Source organism: Anopheles gambiae, chromosome 2 (assembly GCF_943734735.2).
Source record: "Anopheles gambiae chromosome 2, idAnoGambNW_F1_1, whole genome shotgun sequence".
In the NCBI taxonomy this organism is placed as follows: domain Eukaryota; kingdom Metazoa; phylum Arthropoda; class Insecta; order Diptera; family Culicidae; genus Anopheles; species Anopheles gambiae.
Genome location: NC_064601.1, coordinates 4,950,846 through 4,969,448, shown reverse-complemented (window position 1 = coordinate 4,969,448; position 18,603 = coordinate 4,950,846). Strand labels below are relative to the sequence as shown.

Here is an 18,603-nt window from a genome sequence, read left to right as displayed (position 1 = left end):
ATCATCATTCGCTGCCTTTTACATCAATTTCCGATTAATAGCCATCATAAACAAAGTGTGTAAAAGAGCGTGTATGAAAAGTGATTTACACGAGATGTACATAGAAAGCACACGTACGTACGTCATATTGTTTAGCAGTCGATGAGCGCTTTTGATTGTAAAGCAGAAGCGCGTTCATGGTGTAAATAAAATCATTTCAATTTATACACTTTTTGGAAGACCATGCGGCACATGAAAATCAACCGAAATTGTTTATCAGGCATGTATGTTATTGCTTTGCCAACTCGAGAATTGCCCTTGACTTGTTCTGACAGAGAAGGGGCGTTAAAGGAGCATCATTAGACGAATACATTTACTTCCTTTAGCTGTTAAAGTATTCAAAGCGATGTAACAAATTGATGCTTTTGCGGAAATGATATCGCTGAAGATAGCCAGCCAAGCCCGCCTCAATATATCTTACGGCTCCGGCATCATTTCTCCTCCAACAGAAGCGGGGCACTGTTCTTCGTTTTTATTGAATGTCACACGATCAAATTTACAACAAAACCAAGCTCTAGCAATGAATTACGATCCCCCACCGTGCGCTTCTCCTCCTGTCGCTCTCCCGGTACAACAATAAACAATCCCTCCACCTTCCCAGCATCAGCATCCTCTCTTATATCTTCCTTCTTCTGGTGCCGTTTTCCCGTAAAGGTGAAAGCCATTTTTGTACTGCAATATCTTTGAAGCTTTCCATTCCTTCCCTTTCCAGTCCAGAAGGCATAATCGTTTACTCGCCCCAACTCACACCCAAAAAACCAGGGGAAAATATTTCACCTTGTGCAAATTTATACACAATATACGCTACTCAGAGGTAGGCAAAAAGGAGGGACGGATTAGAACTGACTCACAGACTGTCACGGGGCCGCGTCTTCTTGTTGCACACTTTTTGAAACTGCCCCCAAACAATAACTATTCTTCATCCTAATGGGCCTGGTCCTGCCTTATTTTGGGCGTCCAGCAGCTTCGCCAAAGAGAAGACGGGGCCTAGAGCCCATCTTCAAACGAACGCGAATGACTTCGACTTGGAGCGAACGCGGGAGGAGATGGTTTCTCTTTTCTTAAAAGCAGCATGATTTATCCTCGCCCAATATTTATGTACATTTTAGTCTTTTTTGTAGGGCCTGTTTTTGAATGCGCTGGAAAGATGTTTGAAACCGAATAAATTGCTTAAGGCACACTCAAACGGACGGAGGAAAACCGTTGTCATTAAAATGCTAACACGAATCTTTCTTCTTTCTGATTGCCCTAACACGCCAGCACTTTTTAAGTCTTTTAAGAGAGGGGGGAAAGAAGGAAAGATGTACTATCCAACCCACCCAATTCCACCCTCCATAATCGCCCCCAGAATCAGCATTCATTTCTTTACAATCGTTGAAAATGAAAGCACGCCAAACCAATCACACAAACACAGAGAGGGAGAGAGAGAGAGATACTGCCCAACCAACCGACCGATCAGCAGGGAAGAGGAGTTCGCTAATCGGCATGGAATGCGGACACGTACGCTCGCCCCATCGTCCACCTAGACGACACACACCTCTTCCCCCCACAATTCCACACTTCTATGTGGAACGTGGTATTGGTTGGCCCCGCCACCGCCGCCGCCGCTGCCGATCAAATTACGAAACGGAAATAATTCCGACCAAATAAAACCAACAGGTTGGCGCCAGCAGTCGGGCCACACCAAAAAAATGAGGGGTGAGAGTTCTGAATTAACCAACCCCCTCCTCGATTGGATCGGGAAGGTACAACCAACAGGGGAGGGTCGTCGCTGCCAGTCTCTCCCAGGGGCAACCACCATTGCTGCTGATTCGTGCTTTGAATTTCCGGAAGCCCCCGACCACAGAGAGCAGAGAGCCGCCAGCACACACACGCAGCAAATGAAACGTAAAGCATCGTAATACCCAAAAATAGGTTTTTCCCAAACCAAAGTAAAGTGAACCGAGATCGATAATATGGCTGGCGTTACGCACCGATGAAAATCGAAGCAATGCCCTCCCCGCACAACAAGTAAAGGGAGAAAGAGAGACGGAGAAAGAACGACCCCAAATGAAGCGTGTGGTAGACACCGGGTCGACCCTTCCTGTCGTCGTCGTTGCACACGCTGAGATTTCCCGAGAATTCCCATTCCCGCCAAAACGCCAATCACAGTTGGAAAGAAACCCTAAACAACACAAAAACACACAGCCAGTCTCAAGTCGGTCGGTAATCAGGCATCAATCTGTCGATAAACCCAGCGACATCGGCACCATCGATGACGCCAGCTCGGCATGCGGCGGCGTCTTACCGGGGCAACACACACACACACACAAACGCACCCAAACCCAGTCTTACATCGGGTGGGGAGAGAGCTCAACTGCTGACACGACTACCGTACAGACCCCTTTGCCTCCCTTGGGCTCGGGCACCGACACACACACACACCCAACCACCTGTAATCCACCACTGCCTCGGCGGCCCGGCGGCCCCAGGCCCCAGCCTGCGGATAAGCCACAGGTTTCGGGAGTTTATGGGACACCATAAAAATAGATTTTCGGCCGTTTCCTGATTTAAATGTCAACGTGAATAAAATAATGAACGTACGCACAACGCACACACACACAGTGGTAGGCCGGGCCAATGCGTTTGCGATACGTCGGTGAGGTTAATTCTGACATTGATGCAAACGGACAAAGTGGATCGATCGACATAAGGGGGACCTGTGTGGCTGTGGCTGTGGTGTGATGATGTTGGGACCTTTTTGGGGCTTTGGGCCGTTTGGGGGCTTGTTAAATCTTTATTGACGGGGTCGGTTGTTTTGTTTTTTTTGGTTTTCATCTTCAGTCAAGTAAATCGAGGGAAGAGTGTTCTAATAAGATTGGAACGCTATTTGTCGCAAAAAGGGCACACCTTTTGAGACGGAGACGGTTTTGTGGACAATGGAAGAGTGTCTTACTGAGAATGGCAAGTTAATTTCTGCTGTTAGATGAAACAAAGACGGATAAATATAGGTGTAATGCATTGATTCTCAAGGACAAGAGCAGTCGAAATTGAACAAATATCAACTTTGTCCACAGTTTATTCTTCTGTTTCCTTTCTTTTTGCGTGTGTGTGTCTTAACTCGGCCAACTCCAAAACACTCCAAAACAAACGCAAAACTTTTCCCATAAACAAGATCAATAGAAATGGTAAGCAATTTAGTGCGCACCAACAACAATCGTCCGCACCAAAAAAGGAAAGCGATGCCGCCGTGCGTTCTCAATAAACAACATGAACACGAATGACAGAGAATTATTTTGACACTGTGTGTCCTTTTACGCCACACCAGCGACCCCCGATCGAACGAAGAAGCGCGTGTGTCAATCCGCTGCCATTTAAGGTTGACCAAACAAACCACCCACCCATCCTGCTGCTGTTGTTGTCCCCGACTGGTCCACCAGTTCCCACAAACACAACCAGACTCTGTTAGACTGGCTATAAAATCTCAACGCGAGGGGGATGAGAAAAACGGTCTCTTGAGGATCGGAATGTCGGCCGTCTTCTTCCCCAGGAGACCACCAGCAACGACACGATTGCTGCCTCGCACATATCAGCAGCGCGCTTGTACTGTTGTTGTGTCTCGCAACACTTCCACTTTGCAGGGACACGAAGGGAGACAACAGGAAGGAATGGACGAAAAAGCGCGCTCTTTACATCACCCGCGCGCATTACACCATAAAGCACATAATTTACGCGCATTTTCACTGGCCGAGGAAGTTCGCAGCCGAAACAACACGCGTTTGCTAAAACGGTGGTCAACGCACGGTCCCCGGGACACATCCTCTGCACCACAACAAAGAATGCTGCTTGCTCCAATGGATGCTCAATGCACAGTTGTTCTTCGTTCTCGTCGCCTCGGCATACGCTCTTAATCAACGTCCCACGTAACATGAATGGACGGCCTTTTTGTGTGTAGCGTGAAGCGTGAAGCAGCCACAACAAAACGGCACAAAATTGGCCAAAGAATCCCCAAAAAATGTGTCTCCCCTCCCCTCCTCTCCGACCACAACTACCGTGCATATATCCGTCGGATTACCACAGCAGCCCAGCCCAGACAGACAATGCGCTCACATTCATGGCAATGATATCCGGTACCACAACCGGACCTGATTCGGTGGTCCACCGTCTGGCTGGGGAGTGCTGGGAGTTCGCCGTCGTCTACCATCATTGTTTGGGGTCGGACAAGTTGTTTTCTGATTTTTGCCAGACCATCCATTCCATCGGTCAACGTACGTGGAGGAGGAGGACCGAATGCGGCGTTTACGGTGGAGAGAGACCCACGAAACGATACGCGATTAAAGCGTGCGTCGGTGTGAAGAGGAGGCACAGGGCGACAATTTAGTTTTAATACCGTCTGATGAGTCAAGCGCACAGTCAAGTAATTGACCCATTATAACCTTGGGCAAGTAGTGTCCGCTACATTGACACCGAGTAGGGATTAATCTCCAGAAGTTAGCGAAGCCTGGGCATCCGCCTCCACCCGCAGCAAATAAATCATCCATCCCAACAACGCGCGCTCGTACTATATCCCCCACGCGTCGTTCTACCGTAAAGCGGGCAGGAAGTAACGCACATTAAATGACACAACCTAATGGGCACACACACACACGCACACAATACACCTTCGGGGTGATGATGTCGCTGGGTCTGTTTTTATGTTTCCTGCTGTTTAATCCACAACGTTTTATGGGTAATATTCCGTCGTCACTAGCTGTCGAAGCGGAAGAGCCAGCCCATTTAACCGCACCCAACGTTTGTTTCAAGATTGAATTTCCTCGTCGGTCGCTACTGCTCCTTCTATCACAAGCAATGGCAGGAAGAGGTACACACAACTTATTGAAAAAGATGATTCCTACCTACCAACGAGCTTCACCGACTGTCAATCAATCCCCTATGACGCTCGATCGTGATCGATTCATCTGCCATTTCGGCTCAATGCATTACAAACAAGTATCCATTTCCTTCTCAACTATTATTTGCCCTTTTCTACCAGAGCCTTATCGATGTAATCATGCTTACTTCCGGTGAGTAATGATATGAAACATTTCTCAGTGACGCCAGAGCAGCTCTTGGAATGATAAAGGTAAAGCTGTGACATTTTAACCTTTCCAACATCGGACTGAGGACACACGATGCTCCAATGCAACTCCAAACGAATCCGGGGAGATAAGCCACCAAAAACCCATCCGCGCTCGAACCAACGGAGCCAACCAAACCGAGGGAAAAACGGATTTGTAATTTGCCAAAAATTCTACTTCACCAACCGACTCCCATTTTATCTTCTGCTACAGCTCTTTGTTGTGGGGCGAGTGTGTAACATAAATCACTTCGGTTGAGCGGATACCTCCTGCCGCTTCTCGTGGCAGGATAATTCTCCTTTCTTTTATCCCGCACAAGCACACACAGGGGGGGTTGGGCTCTTCTCTCTGCCTCTTCTTGCGCGAGCAGGCAATATGCAACCGATGCAATCGAGTGCTTGCAGTTTGTTGCTAGAGAGCGTCGAGAACCAGGTGGACACAACAACACTCGTATGAATTAGTGCTGACAGCGACACAACACAACTGCACCAACTGGTCAGTAGTAGCGTAGGTACACACGGTCCACCTGAACCTCGAACCACAGCATCCACAGCAGCAGCAGCAGCACAGAAAGCAGAAAAAAAAATCGGGAAAGAACATCATCCAGCAGCGCAAGGCGAGCTAGAAAACTGGAAACAAATATCCAACGAAATCATTAGAAAGGTACTGTTGTGCGGGCGGGCGGGGGTACAACACTCTTACGAATACGAATTCCATCCACCTTCCATGCCAGCCTTCGGTCCAGAGCACAGGGGCCCTGTCCGTTTACGACCAATCAGAGATTTTGCTGAATTTACGGAAACAGGATACACACTCCTGGCGCAGCGCACAACACGAGCCGGCCCTCTCTCTCGTTTGCTGGAGCTAGCAGCAGATGAAAGAGTGTCAAGAGCGTATCTTCGAAGGACAGACAAAGAGGGGAGAAGAAAGGGAGCACTTTACCGTGTGGAAAACAGCACACAAGGAAAAAAGGCATTCCACGGGGAAGGACACAGTGGCAGTGTTTCGTTCCGTTACGTTTCGTTTCAATTTTTCAGCAGTACTTCAGAAGCGCGACTCAACCACCTTCCCACACGCGCTCAGGTGCAGCAGCAGCAGCAGCGGTGCACACGGTTCTTTAATTCCTCTTTTGCTGCGCTACACCAAGAGAACAAAAAGGGGACGACGAGACACTAACAAGGGAAACCAAAAAAAGCATTCACCAAGGAGGAAGTTGCTTCCTTTTTTGGAACGGTTGGTTGCTGATGCTGTTTTCTCGTTGAAATACAATACACAAAGCTGTTTGAAATAATCCCATCCCCCCACACGGGAGAGGAGGATTCGCAACCTTAAATTCGTATCTTTCACCACCAGAGCGAACAGCAAACGTGACAATGAATGCTCCTCCACCAGTGCTTACCTTGAGGTCGAGATCGCGCACCAAATGTTTGCCGAAGGAGGTGCCGCCCGTTTTCTGGATGTGCAGAAACACCATCACGTCGTGCGCGTTCATGTCGAACTGGAAGTCATCGTTCAGCACCTCCTCGTAGCTGAGCCCCGGATTGGCCAGCAGATTCTGCTGGACCGGTTTGCCGAGGTTATCGTGCTCGTAGCCGGCCGTCAGCTCGGTCAGGCCGCCGCCGCCGGAACTGCCGCTCGCCATTCCTCCGCCGGCGAGCCCCACCGACGAGGTTACTTCCCGGCGCGAAAGCGCACACACCTGGGGAAAGAAGAGCAAATCAGAGAAAAACAAAAGCATTAGAAAACAGTGGACGCGCAAGTAAATAGTGTTTGATTGTCCTGGGGGTGTCGGTATAGGGTGGAGAAGGAGAAGGGCAGGAAAACAATTTACGATTCCCGGCGGGGGCAAGTGAGTGAGTGCCAAAAAGGAAAGGGTGGGAAGAGTTTACTTAAGGAAGAAAATACACTTGCGCTTTCGTGGGTGCGAAAGAATGGGTTAAGTACATACAAACACACACACAGCAGAGTAGATAGCAGATAGAGCAAACAGCACACCGCCGTCACCCGGGGGCCACCACCAACTTCGCAAGATGTGCCCCCGTCGGAGTGTTCCGGCACACGTACAGTGGCTGTGTGACTACGCGTAATCTTAATGTTTATATTTGCTCTCTAATTGAAACGGCTCAGAGCAGCCCGAACCCCCGCTTCTGGTACTGTTCCCCTCTCCGCAAGGGCCAAGATTAATCGCTAACCGGCTGGCCATTGACTGATAGCCAGGCAGGGGCCCCATAGCAGAAAGAAACCGGCGCACACAAAGAGACGGGGAGCGGATTCCACGAAAACGGGAGAAAGCAATTCCCCACTAGCTCATTATTGGATTTTGTTTTAAGAATCCTCCGCAGCCGTCGTCTTGAGATGGCAGTAGTGTAATCTTCCGCCCCAGTCACACAATCTCCCGCTGGATGAACGACAAAGAAATGGCAAAAAAGGCTTCCAACCCCACCTTTAGAGCCAGTGCGCACGGGAACGGAAAAAACGTGCTGGCGGCAACAGTTCCAATAAAAAAGGAGGAGACCTTCGAATCATAGTGGGGACCAAGGAGGACTTTTTTTCTCCTGTGTATCTGTTCTCTCTTTCACTCTCCAAACTTTTCCACATAGCGCCAAACATGAATAGAAATCTTTGCTAATAAAAAAAAGAACTAAAAAAACAAAAAAAAAAGCAGTCCCCCACATGGTCCTTTGGGTGCGATAATTTATGATGCAAAAGGTTTCACGAACAACTTTGGCCCAACAACTTTTTGTCCACTGAAGGGTGATACGAAGAAGAATCGCCCCTTCCAGAAATTACATCATCCGATCGAGTCGCACTCGAGGGGGGAAGAAGGAAGGAACTTCATCGTCTTCGGGCTGGAAAGTTTACTGACACGTAAAACACGTGACAGCGCGGTCCAGCAGCAGCAGCAGTAGTGGAGCACCATCTGTTGACACATTTGACGATTTTGTCTGGTGCAGCAGCAGCAACAGCAGCAGCGATCGAATTCCCACCAACCTCTCCTCAATGCCCTACTTGCCCGCTTTAGTAAACGTAAACTACAAACTTCTCATCACACCGAAAACTCCGGGGCTCGGGCTGAAGGAACTTTATCAAAACATCGTTAGCATGAACGAGCGAAAAGTTTCGGTATTTTAGGGGTGGCTTTTTTTTTTGTTGCTTCTTCTACCCCGGCAGGCAAGCGAGATGAGCGACCTAACTTCTAACTATTGCAACCAATCTGACCCGGGTGTGCGGAGCATCTTCAGAGCAGAAGCACGTCCGCCAGCTTCGCAGCAGAACGTCTTAAAAGTACATCAACTCTTTCTCGTTGCTTACGACCAGCGAATGCTAATCAACTCGAGGTGATGAAGATGGCCGTCTGATTAGGGCGGTGTTGGAAGCATCTTTTCTAATTCTATCGTGAGAATGTTGATGGCGTGCTACAACAGCACAGGGTTTTAATGGTACATGTTGCGTTGAGCTGTCCCAAATGGCATACGATGGAACACTTAACGAGAGATATGGCACACACCAACCAGACCTTCGATCCCATCCCATCGGAACAGCGGCTAGCTCTATCTCAGTTTTTCCCACCAGTGTCCAGTGATAGAAGACATCCGCATCTTCACGCTTACTCTTCGCACTTCTCAACACACTCCTTCTTCCTTCGCGGTGTCTCCCCAGGGTCCACCACACAACAGTGGAGATACCAAAAATTGCGAAATTATGATTGATATGGGAACGGTTAGTGTCAAGCCAAACTGTCAACCAGCCCAGTTGCCGGCCCGGTTGTGCATCGCTCCATGATAGAAGATCGTGTCCAGTGGCCCCCAGTGGAGACGGGAAAGCGGGACATGAATGATGAAATCAACGCTACACCACCGAAACCACACGGCATGCCGGCCCCGGGCCACATGAATTGTGTCCAATAGCATACATACACACACAACATATGTTATGCTTCCCTTTGGAATGATGATGGCACCAGTTTTCTGTTCCGCTTGTCGTTCGGTGAGCGCTTCTGGTTAGCTGATCGTTTTATGAGACATTCCGACATTCGGCAGTCCCTGCGCCCGTTGTCCCCTTCTCCGATCCCTCCAAATGTCCAACGAAATTGGAACTGTCGGGCTCAACAAATGAGATCACATTCAAGGTCCTGGATGATGGTGTAGGATGTCTTCTTGTACAGGCGAAACTCCGGTAGCTGATTGCTGATGGCAGCCTGCTGATGCTCGTGATTGAATGCAAAAATGAAAGAAATAAATCGTCCAATAGCTCTTCTGGGCAGGCCTGGGCGCATAACTCACGCACAGCAGCAGCAGCAGCCGCCTGCTGAAGTGGCCACTTGGTACACGCGGGTTGATGAAGAGCACCGGAATCAATCAACCCCACGAAAAGGACGAAGGACGCCTTGGTATGTGGCAAGGTCGACTGACGTCGCTTGACTTGCCCTACATCAACGCGCGCGCTCTGAAGCAAGTACGCATTCTCGAACGTCCCAACCGTTCTAGCTTTGGAAGGGACTAGCAGCAGGACCCCACTAGAGTGCGCTGTAGTGGCACCGTTTACAACATTTTCCTCCGGACACAAAACAGTGCCGGCAAGGGGGTTTGCTATGTTTTGCGTCCCTCAAACCCGACCCTGAACACACCACAACCACACACACAGCCGCTTCCCAAGCAGCTTTGCTTGGGTTTTCGAGTGGTGCTGGTACAAAAAGCCGCCAGAACAAACCCTCCCCCCACTCCCAAAAAGCCGTCCGGTGGTAGACCACTTGAGCAGAACACAATTGGATACGCGCTGCTCGGTCTGCCTACGTCAGGGGGATCGGGGTTACTTCCTTCTTAACCGCTGTGGTACGCTCGTTCTCTCGTGGCGTAGAGCAAGCCGTTCCGAACATGCTCAACTGCGGCAAATGAGAAGAATCCGGGAATATAATTTCCCGAACTAGAGCCAAAAAAAAAAGGACTCGCTTTATTGGAACGGAAACAACAGCGCAAAATTGGGAAGAAAACTACGTATTATTAGAACCCGGTAAGTAAAAATCAGCGGCAAATAGCGCGAAAGCACAAGAAGGATGTGCCGGCGGGAAGCGGCTGTAGCAGCGGTGGTTGTGGTGTATGATTTTAATCAAGACATTCATTCCCTGGCTTTTCGTGAAAATGTGAACGCCGTCTCAAATTGGAGCGCCCGGTGGAAAACCGCAGCCGAAAAACTTATCAGCGACTGCGTTTCATTTTCCCAGCGTCCATCCGGACCAGCGGTGTGGGGAGCTATCCATTCGCTACCCACCATTGATGAACGCACCCACCACCTCGTTAAAAGGAATTGCTGTCGGGATGATTGCTGCTGCTTATTCGGTTCAAAAAATTAAGGAAACCTGACAAGATCGCAACCCCCGACATAGAGAGGACCAATTTGGTCTCCATGGAGAGCATCATCACGCTGCTTGATTACGCCGCCTACTTTAAAATAGCTTGCAGCTTGTTTCGTTCTTCGCCACCAGAAAACCTTCCGCTGCTGACCCTTGCAGGGTGGAGGAGTTCATCAACGTCGCAATGGTCTAACATTCGTCTAAATTCGTTTAAAATCGCCCTTTCGACTGGAAGGATCTCTTACAAATCCAATTCCAAAAAGTGCCTTAAATCTAAAGAGAGAGAAAAAACACGAAATTATCCCCTTAATAAGGCTCCCTCCCAAGGACAGAGCTCCCTGTGACTTGCTTACCTGATCCGGACAGTAGTAGCCAAAGCCGATGATGCCGGCGATGGCGAGAAACAGACAGACGACGATGATCGGGCGCCGGAGCCTCCAGCGGGGCTCCATCTTCTTGATTTCGTACACTCCACTGGACAGCAGCAAAGTCAGATCACTATCTACCTTCACGGAAATGCTCTTTTTCATATCCAACGAAGGGATCATTACCTTCTTCATTTGCACGGCCAGTGTGGTGTGTGGTGGGATAGTGTGTTATGTTGTCGCGCCGTTCTTTAGTGTGTGTGTGTTGTGCTCTTTATTTATCTCGTTCGTGTGGGTGGGTGGGTTGATATGTGAGTCACTTTACGCCGCACGGATTAGTATTATGTCTTCACTTTCCCTCTCGCACGGAAGCTCCCCACAAACCCCATTAACACACACACACACGCGCGCGGGGAGGGCGGCAAACGTGCTCAACGAGGTGATAATGATATGATTGGAAGCCGACACACAATTGGATACACAGTACACAACAGCGCCGCGTACACACCACCCTTTGGACCGGGGGACACAGACCCGACCAGTCGATGAACTCACAACACTATCCGGCGAGCCTCCTCGCCCCACACATACACACAATCGTACCGCGGTTATGTCAGAGCTTCTCCGTACACTCTGCGTTCGCTGCCGTGTTTATGGTTTGCGTTCTTCACGTCACGGCCTGCTGGGGCCGTTTTATGCTTTCTATGCTTCCCCGAAGTGACCTTCAAGCCGCAAACAAACTGCACTAACTACGCTGCACACACACACACACACCTTACACGTAGGATACACTGGAACAACACTGCTGCACCTTTGGAACACACGCGATCGATGTCCACACCACCACCCGCAAACACCTTCGTTCTCAACCGACCTCACTGCTCCTCCTGCTTCCTACCGTGCGCGTCGTTGTTTACCACAACAGTAACATCGTGTGGATTGCATGTGGTGTGCCTAGTGTGTGAAGAATCTACGTGTGAAGAAAAGGGCACCGATTTCTCACCGATCCATCGAATTTCACAACCCCCGAATGGTTTCCCCAGCATTTATCATGCTTTCGTTTCCATCCCTCTATCGATCTCTCTCTCTCTCTCTTTCTAATTGGTTTCTCAATTTTCGATTGTTATTTAATGCCAAATTCGGACTCGCATCCTCGCATCGCCCCGTCCCAAGGGTTGCGCGTCAAACGTAGTGGTGGTTTGCCCCGCGCGTAGAAACCACCATTTGGCCTTCGCTCAGTTAAGATGTGTGTAATTTGGGGGCTGTTCCAAGAATCTGCTGCCTTCGCTGACGAACCCCCTTCACACACAGCTACGGCTGGTGAAGCTGCTGGCGAACAAAACAACACCAAACACGGGCCCCGATGCTTTGTTTTGCTTTTGTTTCACACGCACACGCACACACAAACGTACACACAATTACACAGTGTCCGAGAGCCGAAAGTGCTATTTCTGGGACTTTCTGCACCGACCACAACACGCGGAAAACGCACGCACAACAACACTTTAGACGCAATCAATAGAACAAACGTGTAAGCGTGATTTCGCTGGGAAACAAACGCGGACTACGCGGAGCAAGACTAATGCCTGTTTGGGCTGAAGAATACAGCGGACGACGGTCGAGCGCGCAGAACCCCGTACCGTCGTGGTCCTTCGAGTTTCGCGGAATTTGTTTGACTGTCACGGAGCGATGTCCACAGCGGAACGAAACTATTGACAGCAGTGCCCGGCTTCCCGTCGAGCAAAATTTGACAGTTCTTGCCGGTGGGCCGCGAAGCGTCAAATAACGGTCAGATAAGTATTGTTGTGTTTCTAGCATTTTTTACGTTGTTCAGGGAGCACTTCATTTGCACTAAAATTAAGAAGTTTTTCCATACATGATTTAGATGACTCTATCCACCAAAACACGTGTATTGCACAGTTTCACATAAAGGGGAATAATCCATATCCTCCTTCTCGAAAACAGTAACGTACGGAAAGTTACAACTTCACAAGTTGGAGTAAACAGCCTTTTAATAATACTCATTAAGATAAATCTACTGAGAAAAGCACAAACATCGTAACCTTATCACATCTTTTCGTTGTAATAGTCTTTTTGAAACGATGGCAGGAAAACCATGCACCACGTAGGATTTTAACTTCCCCTGTACGCACAATACAATGCACATGGCAGACATGTATGCCCTCTCATATTGCTCCAACTAATCTTCTGGGGTTGTTTGATTACAAAGAAACAACCAGACGATGAAACATTCCGTCGTACCACGTTTCGCGCATTAATGTGACACTTTTCTCTCGCTTACGCACGGGAAAAGCACGTGTCATGCTCACAGCTAACGGCCGACAATTAACAACGGATGATAATTCGTTAAACAAATGGCCAGCAATGATACCGGGTAATCGAGGCGCACCCATTGTACGTAGCGAATTAATTACCTCCCCCTCCACCCGCGTCGAAGAGCAGTGCGTCTTGCACTTGTGATGCTGCATAAAAACTGTCCCCGGTCTAGACCGGAAGCATTCAAAATGTTTCACACGTTCGTGCAGTGCGCTCTGTTTTGTGTTACCGTCTACTGTTGCCGCTGGTGGCAAATGCGAGAAAGATGGAAACTGTTGAGCCGTCTACCCGGTCCTCGCTGTTTTCCACTTATCGGCGCAATGTACGTTATCCCTGGCCGCGATACTTCCCGCTATCTGGAAACGATAATCGGACTAACGGGTGCGTACGGATCGCCTTACTGCATCTGGCTCGGTCCCGTTCCGGTGGTGATCGTGAGCTCAGCCGACCACGCCAGAACCATACTGACCTCACCGGCAACGGTGGAGAAGGCTAGCTTCTATCGGTTTACACCACTGCAGGGCATCTTTTCACTGCCGGCCGATAAGTGGCGCGCGCATCGGAAGCTGATTCAGCCCAGCTTCAATCAGTCGATTTTGCGTGGTTTTATACCGCTGTTTGTGCAAAAGACCGATGCAATGATGCGAGGATTGGGCGAGATGGCGGAAAAGGGTCAGACGTTTGATGTCTATCGCTTTACGGCTAGATGTACGCTGGATATGATTTTTGGTAAGTAATGACCTGAATAGATGGCAATTTAACGCAACTCTCTACTCCTTCCTGCTAGCCACAACGCTAGGCACTGACATGCACATTCAGGATAAACCTGTTTGCAGCTACCTGGAGGTTCTTGAAGAGTAAGTTACCGGTCATCGGGTAGTTCCGTATCTTACCGTCGTTTCCCCTCCATTCCGTCTAGACTTTTCGAAATCGTGACCATCCGGGCGGTCAACCTTTTCCTTCATCCACAGTGGCTCTACCGGTGGACCTCAGTGTACCGTAAGGAAACGAAAGCACTGGAAGAGTTTTGCCGACCATCGAAGATGATTTTAGCGCGCAAAGCGACCGAAAACAGCCACCGTTTCAGTTTGATTGAACAACTGCAAAACAGCGCCATGCTCGATAGCGCAGCAATGGAGCAGGAACTGAACACAATCATATTCGCGGGCAATGAAACGAGCGCTATGACAGTGGCCAACACGATCCTACTCCTTGCGATGCATCCGCACGTGCAGGAGAAGCTGGTCGAAGAAATACGACTGCAGTGTGGTGCGGAAGGGGAGCAATCCATCGGATATGAAACGCTCAACCGGCTCACCTACATGGAACTCGTCCTGAAGGAGTCGCTACGATTGCTTCCGATAGCGGCCGTCGTTGGACGAAGAACGACGGCCGAAGTGGATCTGGGACAGTATCGCCTACCGGCGAACATCGATATCGTCATCGATATTTTCGACATTCATCGCAATCCCGCCTACTGGGGATGCTGATCGATTTCGCCCGGAACGGTTCGAAGGACTGCGACACGATCCATTTGCCCTGCTATCGTTCAGTGCTGGGTCGCGGAATTGTGTAGGTTTACGGTACGCTTGGATTTCGATGAAGATAATGTTGCTGAAAGTGTTGCGCAGCTATCGCGTCGACACCGACATGAAGCTGGAGGATTTAACCATGAAAATAGCTCTCACGATGAAGATTTCCAACGGACATATGGTGCGGCTGAAGCGAAGACAATAAACATGTTCGTTTGATAGGGTTTGATTTTTCTATTTTTCCACCTCATCGGTCATGCTTTCGATTTTCGCCTTCACATCGTCCGGAATTTCTAGCTGCTTCAGATTGTCCTCGCCGATTTCTTCTTCCGTTCTGGGAAAAAAGTAGAAAATTAATGTCCGCTTTATCGTGCAAGCACGCCCGTACGCCTTACCTTATTAAAATATCCACCACATTCTCAACCGCGTTCAGCACCACCTTGTCACCCTCGGGACTGCACTCAAATTTGTGCAGCTCGCGCAAAATCTCGTACGTACCGTGGTCGCGCAAATACGACCTACCCTTGCGTGTCGCGCACAGCTGCGCCAACGATTCCACCAACATCTTGCGCACGTCCGGATCATCCTCGCGCCTCTTATCCGGCCCAAGGTACTGCAAATCAACCGGCAGCTTCTCGTTCGTCTCGTCGTCTAGCTCCTCCGGTCCGGCGAGCGGCAGCAGTACGAATGGCAGCACGTCCATCTCCTCACTCAGCAGCCACTCGTGCACGGAAGAATCGAAGCAAACGTTTTTAAGCAAACCAACGGCACCGCCCCGCCGCACGATGCTGCCCTCGTGATGCACGAACGGTAGCAACCGTCGCAGCAGTCCCGTCTGCTGGTTACAGAACACCTCGCGGCCCGCCTTACTCTGCGACACGTTGCTAAACAGGGGACCGAGGTAGTTAAGGTGGCACTTTTGCTTGTTGTAGCTAACGCGCGTGAAGCACGTGGTAAGCTTTTCGAGGGAAAATTCGATCGCCAGCAAACGCGCCAGCACCCGCTCGACGAGATGCTCGGGGCGGGTGATATTGCACAGCACCATGCACCAGGCGTCGCTTAGTTTGCAGTTCTCATCCAGCACCGCTTCGTACGCCAGTGGGACCAATCGTTCGGTGAGCTGCAAATCAAAAGCACAGATTAAACACAGTTCGAAACGAGTCTGATGTGTCGCTTACCTTATCAACCACCACGGCCGCTCCTGTTTCTTCCGCCGTGATGTTAACGAAGCACAGCACTGCATCTTTCGCAACCGACTCTTCGCCAGTAAGATCGAGCAAGTTGTTCAGCAACGTTTCATTCTGCACCAGCAGCTTTATGCCGTCCACGGAGCCAGTAAGTCCTGAAAGAAAGAGTCCATTAATCCACCATGACGCGTTTTGTTTTGATTTTGCCACCTACCAAGCACGTGCGAGAGCGATACAACCTTCAGGTCTAGACGGGCGGTTTTCGCTAGAAAAGGAACTATCTCGTCTAATGCATCCATCGTTTAAGAACTCACACTCGAAAATGCATAAAAATTAAACACCAAACGGGTCGGTACAGTTGCCCCCTTGAAATGGCGAGTTCTTTTTGTTTTGAACTGGATGATAATGGAGCGCGCAACATGCGGTTGTTTTGACGCACGCGTGCATTGTGGTTTGTGGGGCAGTGTGATGATGGTGGTCATTTGAGTGACATGTTATTTTAAAAAAGTTGTAAAATTTTATCAAAATCATAATGTTTATAGGTCTACAATCGTGTGTAGTTAAATTGATTTAAAATGAAAATATTTTAATAAAACAAAACTGTATGATTATCGACCACTGTGCCGTTTGGATGCTATAAAATTTGAATTTCCTACTTTTCTTTAAAATTCCTATTGGAATATTACGGTTACTTTCAAATCAGTTAAAACAATTTTATTCGTAGGTTGTTAAACAATAAATAATACACAACACAGCTAATTAACACACTTTTAAAACAGATTAAAACCATCAACGACTCCACTTACACGGCAATACTTCCGCCTGATCACAGCTTTGTGTCCTCCTCTTCACGCTGCTCCACGGCGTGCACCGTTTCAAATCGATCGCCAATCGCCTGCAGTATATCGCCCGGTACACGCTGATGCTCCCGTACCAGCTCGGCAATAGCAGCCGCCACGCGCTCCTGCAAAGCGACCGGGCTGAGCGACTCATCGTATGGGATCGGTTTGCCGAGCACGGTGCGCAACTTGACCGGAAAGCCGCCGTAAATGGGCAGGACGGGAACTTTCAACACACTGTACAGCCGCACAAACAACCACTTGGCGAACGATACCGTACGGAAGCATTCGCGTATGTTCACCGTAAACATGGGTATGATGGGCTGGGTAAAGAAAGAATGTTTCATTTGTTTCCATTCCCATCCCCTTCTTCTTCGTTCGCTAAGCTTACCACTTTGGCTTCCAGCGCCACTCGGGCGAATCCTGTTCGATTCTTCCACAGCACCTCGTACACACTGTCGCCGAACTGGGCCTCGTACACGCCGCCCGGTGCAATCGACAGCAGCTCACCGGCACGCAACGTTGCCACGCACGATTGCACCGAGCCGGAGGTAACGTTCATCACGCGCGAAACGAGCCGCCAGCCGGGAATGCGGTCCAGAAACCGATCGCCAACGGTGTGAATCAGCCGGTTGCACTTCAGCATCGTTTCCGCCGTCAGGTAGTACATGTCGATGGGCAGCGCACCGTGGTAATAGATCAGTAGGGCGCCACCACCCGTTTCCGGTAGGTGCTCCAGCCCGATTACTTCGTATCCTGGTGGAAGGTGGAAGTCCAAAATCATTAAATTATATTTAAAAAAAGCACCACGTTAGAGTATTACCATGAAACAGTTTACTGTGAAGATTCCACACATAAGCCATTAGCCATCGAGCCGCTTTCCAGAACTCATCTTCATTGCTTTGCTTCCAAAAACGCAACCTAAAATCGGATAATTAATTGAAATGCAAGAAACAAAAGGGACCATTATCACAACTTACCGCAGAAAATTGCAAAGATGCAGGTACGGAATGGAGGACAAAATGAGCAGCACATACATCCAGGGCAGCAGAAACACCACCAACAGGGGTAGCGATAAATTATGCATCCATCCGAACCAGTTCGGGACTGCAGCTGCCAAAAAAAGAGGAAACTAAAGCGTTAAAGTGTCTTTCATTTTTCGCGGCCTCACTTACCAATCAACGTGCTACCAAGTCCACCCGATGCGTGCGAGATGCTTTCGTTGTCCATCTTTGATTGTGCACACGAGCACGAACGACCTAGCCCAACAGCATGGAGAAGCAAGTGTACCACCACCAACTGCAGCAATCACACACTGCACTGCACTTGCACTATGTGCAGCAGTGAAGGTTATATAAAATCTGCATCTGGCAACGGGGCCGTACAGCAAAATTACCGCCGTTGCAAGCGCAGGTTATCTAACGGACTTCTTCGCCTGCCGCCGGGTGCTCTCTTATCAAGAGGATTTCGCGCTTCCCGCACGGGTTGATGCTCTACTTAAGCTATCTCGCCGCTTTGTCTACTTGGATGGATGGATTTTGTAGGCTTGCCTGTTTTGTTGCTATTGTTGCTATTGCATCGCCTGCTGCTTCTGCCACTGCGCTCTGGCCAATGCGTCAAAGATATGCAGCCGGGGAAGGAAAATCGATACCAATTTACCAGACACAGACACACACCATTCGGGTGGTTTAGTTGTGCTGTTGCAATGCACCTGTTGAATTTGCGGGCAAATCGGATGGCTTTGGCTGTGAATGAAAATAGCAAAAAGGGTTCGTCAAACAATTCATTGTGATATTTAAATGATTTTTTTTGGTTTATAATAAACGGTTGGAACGGTTTCAAAAGTGAGTGGCAAAAG

The 18,603-nt window shown here is 49.3% G+C and overlaps 3 protein-coding genes and 1 pseudogene across 3 annotated transcripts in view; 1 reads left to right on the top strand and 3 right to left on the bottom strand.

Annotated features, from left to right (window-relative positions):
* The window catches only part of LOC1281734 (heparan-sulfate 6-O-sulfotransferase 1), a 49,969-nt gene extending 37,416 nt beyond the window's left edge, over positions 1-12,553 (bottom strand). Inside the window, exons 1-2 of the mRNA XM_061663570.1 lie at positions 10,839-12,553; positions 6,535-6,834 (exon numbers count right to left, since the gene is read on the bottom strand). Of these exons, the coding sequence (XP_061519554.1) occupies positions 6,535-6,834; positions 10,839-11,045 (507 nt within the window). The 5' untranslated portion in view covers positions 11,046-12,553. The remainder of the gene's footprint in view (positions 1-6,534; positions 6,835-10,838) is intronic.
* An 822-nt stretch (positions 12,554-13,375) lies between these two features.
* Positions 13,376-14,924, top strand: LOC1281735 (cytochrome P450 4C1; annotated as a pseudogene).
* Positions 14,925-14,933: 9 nt separating this feature from the next.
* On the bottom strand, positions 14,934-16,457 carry LOC1281736 (protein HGH1 homolog). Its single transcript, XM_321688.6, has 4 exons — positions 16,121-16,457; positions 15,898-16,061; positions 15,115-15,839; positions 14,934-15,053 (listed from the first exon to the last, which is right to left on the bottom strand). Exons 1-4 carry the CDS (start codon positions 16,203-16,205, stop codon positions 14,954-14,956), a joined length of 1,074 nt encoding a protein of 357 aa, XP_321688.5. The 5' UTR covers positions 16,206-16,457; the 3' UTR covers positions 14,934-14,953.
* Positions 16,458-16,598: 141 nt separating this feature from the next.
* Positions 16,599-18,490, bottom strand: LOC11175694 (monoacylglycerol/Diacylglycerol O-acyltransferase). Its single transcript, XM_003435785.2, has 5 exons — positions 17,921-18,490; positions 17,726-17,858; positions 17,569-17,666; positions 17,137-17,501; positions 16,599-17,068 (listed from the first exon to the last, which is right to left on the bottom strand). Exons 1-5 carry the CDS (start codon positions 17,973-17,975, stop codon positions 16,733-16,735), a joined length of 987 nt encoding a protein of 328 aa, XP_003435833.2. The 5' UTR covers positions 17,976-18,490; the 3' UTR covers positions 16,599-16,732.
* Between the last annotated feature and the right edge of the window lie 113 nt (positions 18,491-18,603).